Genomic DNA, 7,199 nt, shown 5'->3' with positions numbered 1-7,199 from the left:
CCGGAAGTTTTCTCGGACACACCGGCCCGCTTCTGCGCTGAAGGAGCACTTCCGGGGCAGTAGGAACGCCGAGTCGGCTGTTGTGGCTGTGCCGAGGGTGACGGTCGGATAGGTGCGGAGCTTCCTGGACGAGGCAGGAGGGGTGCGAGGTTCAGGGGCAGGGCCCGGGCAGCCGGAGTCGTTAGGGAGGCGGTGACCTGACGGTGGGCGGCGGACATCTCGCGGCAGGGTCGAGGGCTGTGAAAGCGCTTTAGTGATTGAAGCGCTACGTTTGTGTGAGGAATTCTTGTCGTTGTCAGCGCCTGAGAACTTAGTTGGGAGCGGACGTTTACATCGGATCTCTCGTTTGGGACCCATTCTTGGATGTGGGAAGAAGTGAGAGCACATGTTTGCTCATCTAGAGACAGCCGTATTAATAACGATAGGATACAAACCATCACCACACCAACTGATAGCAGCTATTAACCTGTGGGCGGTTACATGCCGGTCACTGTTCCAAGCCCCTCACATGTCGCGTCACTGAATCTTTATAGGGACCCAGAACCCCACTTGACAGATGAGGAAACGGAGAGGCAGACAGGTGACCTGACTTCCCCACAATCGCTGCGGGACAGGAAGAAAGTCAACTCCAGAGCCCGTGCTCTTAGCTACTAAGCTGTACTGCTCTTCATTTTGGTAAATGGGACGGGGGGAGTGTATAGATACGTAGTATGCATGTGTGTGTGTAAGCGTATGGGTTTTTATTTCTTAAAAATATGGCTCAGCCGTATTTATTTCCAGTTATTGGAATCTTTCTCCTCCAGTTGGGAAAATAACTGGAGGAGAAACTACAATTATTTCTACACGCTTACTACACAATGCCTGGAAGACTTACAAAAACACTGAATAATGCAGTTCCACGTACTTGGTGTTTATTCTTTTTTTTTTTTTTTTAACCTTTCTCCTAGATTATGAATGAGTTGAGGAAAGAGATGGTACAGTCATTCTAATAACGATAGTAATGATAATATAAACAACCATCACCATAAAAAATTATCTTCTGGCTTAGCTCAAATATCTGGCACAAATGAAAGAATAGAGATAAACAGTGTTTAATATTTTAGTAAAGGGACTGTTTTGGAAGGGCATGGTGGCTCACGCGTGTAATTTTAGTACTTTGGGAGGCTGAGGCAGGGGAAGATTGCTTGAGGCCAGGCCTAGGGTTCAAGACCAATCTGGCCAGCATAGCGAGACCCTGTCTTTAAAAATATATTTTGGAGTATGTCCTTTCAGTCTTTCATGGAATTATATGAATTTATGTAATATGTGTATTATATATTCTACATATAGTATACTGTATATATTTATGATGATGATAATGATGTGTTGCAACCTGGAGAGAGCATAAGGAAAAGATAGGAAACATTTATTCATATACACAAAACATTAATTAAACTTTGTGCGAAAACTGTCTCGTCTTTCCTATTAGATAGGCCCATGGAGTGAATGGCTTACATTAGTTCTCTATCTCCACAGGTGTTGTGGTACTACTTGGTACGTAGTAGGTACTCAAAAAATGTTTGAGAGTGAGTGAATGGCTACTTCTAAGTTGGTTTGTATGTCAGTGAGTAGTTGTATCTGGATTTTTTCTCTACGTGTTTTGGAAATGTATAATGTGTTTAAATTATATACCCATATATTCTGAACTCCATAGTGTTGTCTTAATCTACCTTTCTAGCTTCATGCCTTCCCATTGTTCTTCTCTCTGCCATGGTAACTACTCCCTACTGTAACTATCCATATTCCATACTGTCAGACCTCAGGCCTTTGGCTGTACCTTCGTGTTGTTTCCATATCCTTGAATCCTGTCATTGGCATCATCATCTGTCAAAATCATAAGCTTCTTTTAAGGCAGGTGTTGCCAACTCAGATGCCTACAGAGGTTAATCAGGTAGCATAATTTGAGTGAAGTGGATTTGTGTGGGGGATTGTAGGAAGCTGGAGAGCAACTGCCCCAGCTAAAAGGGCCCAGCAGCTATTTGGCACAAGCTGGTTATTAAAGAGTTGAATGTGGGCCCAGTGTTGCTAGATATTTCAATTTTACAAGTGAGAAGTTGGAAGCCTATATTTTTATATGAAGTCTGATTTTTAAATGTTGGCAACTAGTTTTTGCAAAGTTTAAATTCTGTGCAGGCCAAATAAAAACATCTGTAGGCTGGATTTGGCACTCAAATTCCCAGTTTGTGACCACTGCTCTAGGCTTATTTCAGGTACTTTGTTCATGAATTACGTTGTCTGTTTCTAATGGAGTTGTGTTTTTTTTCAGCATTTTGTGTGTTGGATGGTCTGGCAGGGATGTTTTAGCATTTTGTGTGTTGGACTGAATGTAGCACCTGTTATAGTGCTGCATCCAGTCTGCCTTAGTTTTAATATGCCTTTCTTTTCGAATACATTAGAAACATTTTGATAGCATGGGTTGGGTCTAATTCTGCACTTAGTACATATCAGTACATACCTACAGCGTGTGTGTACATATGTGTGAGATGTATTGATTTCTACTCTGATAATCCTTGATTATCCTGGAAACTAGTGTGTGTTCTTTGTAGAGACACCAATAGTATCTTGGCTTTAATTGCCAAAGAGCTCTACATCTGGAAGGAATTGAATTGAGTAACATTGGTATTCAAAACTTGATCTGAGATAAATCCTATCTGATGGCTTAAATTTCATGATGTCCTGGAAAAATTGAGGTAGGAATGATTAATAACTAATAAGATTTTTAAGGACAATAAATAAAAGGAAAAATTGATAAATTATACCTCAATAAAATTAAAGACTTGCTCTGAAAGGCCCAATGAAGACAATTAAAAGATAAGCTACAGACTGGAAAAAAATATTTGCAAACCACATAGTATACAGAATATATGAAGAGCGCTCAAAACTCAACAGTAAAAAAAAATATCTCATTAGAAAATGGGCAAAAGATACAAAGATATTTCACTGACAAGGATATACAGGTGGCATATAGGCACATGAAAAGATATTCAACCTTATTCGGTCTTAGAGAAATGCAACTTAAATCCACAATGAGATATCACCACACAACTGTCAGAATGGCTCAAATAAAAAATAGCGACAATGTCAAATGCTGACAAGAATGCAGAAAAACTTGATCACTCATACATTGCTGGTGGAAATGTAAAATGGTGTAGCTAGTCTGGAAAAGAATATGGCAGTTTCTCATAAAACTAAACGTGAACTTAACCATATGACCCAGCAATTGCACTCTTGGTCATTTACCCCAGAGAAATGAAAGCTTATGTTCCCCAAAAAACCTATACATGAACTTTCATAGCTGTTTTATTTATAATAGTCCCAAACTGGGAACAATACAGATATCCTTCGATGGATAAATGGGTAAATTGTGATACATCTATACTATGGAATACTACTCAGAAATAAAAAGGAAGGAATATTGGTACAACTTAAATGGATCTTGAGGGGCTTATACTGAGTGAAAAAAGTCAATGTGAATAGGTAACATGCTGTATGATTTCATTTATATAACATCTTAAAATTGCAGAATCACAGAGATGGAGGACACCTGTCCATCAGAGAGATCAGTAATTGCTTTGGGTTGGAAGGAGTGTGGGAAGTGGTTATGGCTAAAAAAGGATAGCACACGGGATCCTTATGATTGAACTGTTCTGTATCTTGATTGTGGTGATAGTCACACGAAGCTGTACATGTGATAAAATTTTATAGAACTAAATACAAATGAGTGCGTTTAAAACTGATAAAGTCTGAATGAGATCAGTGGATTGCATTGATATCAGTTTCCTGGTTGTGATATTATATTTGTGTAAGTTTTACCATTGGGGGAAACTGGATGAAGGTGTATGGGATCTCTGTATTATTCCTTATACTTGTATGTGAATCTATGATAATCTCAAACTAAAAAGTTTAAACAAATACTTTATACCAAAGAAGCCTATACAAATGTTTTTTTTTTTGGCTTTTATTTTACCAGCTGATGTTCTGATCATGTCAGATAAAGATGATATTGAGACTCCACTGCTAACTGAAGCAGCCCCCATCCTTAAAGATGGAAACTGTGAGCCAGCCAAGAATTCTGAGTCTGTTGACCAAGGTGCCAAACCAGAGAGTAAATCAGAACCTGTAGTTTCCACTCGGAAAAGACCAGAGACCAAACCTTCCGGTGACCTTGAGACTTCAAAAGTTCTCCCTATTCAGGTATCACAGACCACAGACAAAGTAGGGTATCTATTAAAATATTAGGATTAAAAAATGTTGGGGCTAAAAGAAATTTGGCATAAATACCAATTTACAATTGCTCTTATTTCTTTCTCTTTACAACCCTAAAATACAGTCTTTTCAGTTCTATAAATGCCTTTATGAATAATTGCTTTTGCTGTGTGGTACTTACATGCTGATAGCATATATCTGCTGTCAAGCGATACATTTCTTTAGCTAAATAATATGTATTTGTTCACCCTTGCTTTTGGTTAATAATTAGATACCTTGTCTGTACGTTCTGATTTTCCTCTAATTTTTTCATTCTTCTTTGCCTTTTGTTTTTCTGCCTACTGGGAAATTAGGATAATGTTTCCAAAGATGTACCCCAGACCAGATGGGGTTATTGGGGGAGCTGGGGCAAGTCCATACTCTCCTCAGCCTCGGCTACAGTAGCCACAGTAGGTAAGATCATCAGTCATTTAGTTATTTTTGTGTGTGTATATATTTTATACAGATCTGCATTGCATATGACTTGGTTAAAATTCTTCTTCCTTCCATGTTTACTCAAAGGCTTTATAATTTGAGGATGCATTAGTAATGATGGGCTGATATATACTGCCACTAGAGTTTGTAGCATTTCCTCATTAGAATATTGAAGTCTAGGAATTATTACTGTGAACTTATTCTTTGGTGATGATGAATCAATTTTTTTTAAGGAAATAGTGCCAAGATTAGTTGTGTATTGTCAAAATAACATGTCTTGTGGTCCTAAATGATTTTAAAAATCTTCAAGTTTGATTTTTGGTTTGTTTCTTCAGTTTTGGTGACAAATAGCAAAAAAGTTATTTTTCTCATTAGGACAAGGTATTTCGAATGTCATCGAGAAGGCAGAGACTTCCCTTGGAATCCCTAGTCCCAGTGAAATTTCAACTGAAGTCAAGTATGTAGCAGGTCAGTATATGGAAACATAAAGACCTAGAATTATGAATTGAAATGGAACAGTGGAACTAATTTTTCAGTAGGTATTTATTGGACATCTGATACTCAGGGCATCATGGGACTGTAGTGAGAAAGAGGATTTAGAATCTTTAGCTCCCAGTTAGACATCTGTGTCCTTTAACCGCTTATGTGTCCCTTTACTTCACTTTCCACATCTGAAATAGAATGATATTTTATATCTCAAGTGACTGTTATAAACATTTAACAAATAAGGCCACGAATATACAACATAAAAATTGCTTAGCATTTTGCTTGGCATAATTGAATAAGAGACTAATAAGAGTTAGCTGAATCAGTCTGTTGTGACACGAGAAAAATATTTTAATGTATTGTTTTGGGGGTATATTCTTTTTGTGTTCAGATTTTTATGAAGACTACGTTTAATTCTAGAGTCTGGCCTTGATCGGACAGAAACCTACTCTCAAACTGTGAAGGCTAGAATTATAACCAGAAATCGAGAGGGCCTGGGACCAGAAAATAGGAATCTTTTCAAGGCCTGGTTTGCATTCTTCATCTCTCATGGGCTTTATTGTCTCTCACTCTTGTTTCTTTTTGCTGATCTGTCTCAGTTTTTTTCTTGAAGCAGACTGACTTGCGCTGCTTATTTTCCTTAGCTCCAACTTTATATTGAATCCTGGCATCAGTTATTTCCACTTCTGAATTCCTAGGTAAAAGAATCAGTCTAAACTTGGGTCGTATGTCCATGGATCACTTATGTCCAGGAGACAAGTCACATGTATAAACATGGCTGCAAAGGACTATGTATGTGAATTGGAGGCACTGTTCTTAGTGATGCCTGCATCAGTTAAACTATTTTAGCTGCAAGTAACAGCATGTGTGAATGAAAGTCAATGTATTTTTCTTACTTAAGGACTCTAGAAGTAGGCTGTTCCAGAGTTAGTTTAGTGGCTCAATGATGTCAAGGTTCGGGGCTGGCTTCTCTACAGTATTCTTTGTTGATTTCTTTATAGTTTCTTTATGGTTGCCCAATAATACTGCAACTCCAAGTATGGTGTTCTAAAATAACCATGCTCAAAGTCAGGAATGAAGTAGATGGGAAGTATCATTTCTCCTCATGCATCCCTCTTTCTTTAAAGAGGGGAAATGTTTTCCAGCAGTCCCAAGCATGTTTCTTCTCCAGTGCCATTTCCTAGAACAGGATCTCATGTTCTTGATGTAGCAGCAAGAGATGCTGAGAGAGTGAGTTTTGGGCATTATCAGAAACCTCAAGATCAGGATATGGGTTTAGCAGCCAAGGAAAAAGGGGGTTAGAAATGGCTTTGAATATGTTAACAGCAGCATCTTCATGACACTGAAAGATATCTACCATAGAGGGCCATGTTTTAAGAAGGGCTTTGAAAAACTGGGTGAATCCAGAAAAGAGTGAGCTAGATAGTGTAAGTCAAAAAGTACCTGAGACAGGTCTCAATCAAGTTAGAGGTTTATTTTGCTAAGTTTGAGGATGCACCTGGGAAAAAGGAACACAAACCACAGAAACAATCTACCTTCCATACTTTTTTTGAAGAGGGTATGGTGACTTCAATATTTAAAGTAGGAAGAGTGGGCTGTAGGGGAAAGAGGAAGAAAAGAAAGGGGAGGGTAGATAACGGGCAAGTGGTTGCCTTCTTTTGAATCTTTGATCAGTGTTCATTGAATCCGCGTTTTACGTGTAAAAGGAAAGAGCAGAGGTAGAGTCAATTATGTATTTGTCTTATGCTCAGTAAATTGGCAGTTTACGTGAGATAGAGTAAACGTAGAGTAGCTACCTGTGGAAACATCTGGCCTTCTGTCTGGCCTTTCTGCTTAGGAACAAAAGGAAAGGCAGTTTTTATGTAACTTAGCTTTCAGCTTAACTGTTCCCTTTGGCTTAGTAAATTTGGGGTCCTGAATTTTATTTTCTTTCACAATAGTGAAATGTTTAGAATTAAAGTCTTATAAGAGAAGGTCTTATAAGAGATATTGAA

General features: G+C 38.4%; 1 protein-coding gene across 8 annotated transcripts in view; it reads left to right on the top strand.

Annotated features, from left to right (window-relative positions):
* Positions 1–20: 20 nt before the first annotated feature.
* The window catches only part of FAM114A2 (family with sequence similarity 114 member A2), a 54,850-nt gene continuing 47,671 nt past the window's right edge, over positions 21–7,199 (top strand). Inside the window, exons 1-5 of one of the 8 annotated variants that reach the window (XM_009241214.4) lie at positions 24–112; positions 534–675; positions 4,010–4,233; positions 4,599–4,698; positions 5,095–5,187. In XM_009241214.4, the coding sequence (XP_009239489.4) occupies positions 4,024–4,233; positions 4,599–4,698; positions 5,095–5,187 (403 nt within the window). In that variant the 5' untranslated portion in view covers positions 24–112; positions 534–675; positions 4,010–4,023. Of the gene's footprint in view, positions 2,250–2,544; positions 2,730–4,009; positions 4,234–4,598; positions 4,699–5,094; positions 5,188–7,199 lie in introns of those variants that run through there. The other 7 variants (XM_063724333.1, XM_009241215.4, XM_009241213.4 and 4 more) reach the window with 7 other exon arrangements.

Source organism: Pongo abelii, chromosome 4 (assembly GCF_028885655.2).
Source record: "Pongo abelii isolate AG06213 chromosome 4, NHGRI_mPonAbe1-v2.0_pri, whole genome shotgun sequence".
Lineage (NCBI taxonomy): Eukaryota > Metazoa > Chordata > Mammalia > Primates > Hominidae > Pongo > Pongo abelii.
This window is presented reverse-complemented; position numbering and strand designations above follow the sequence as displayed.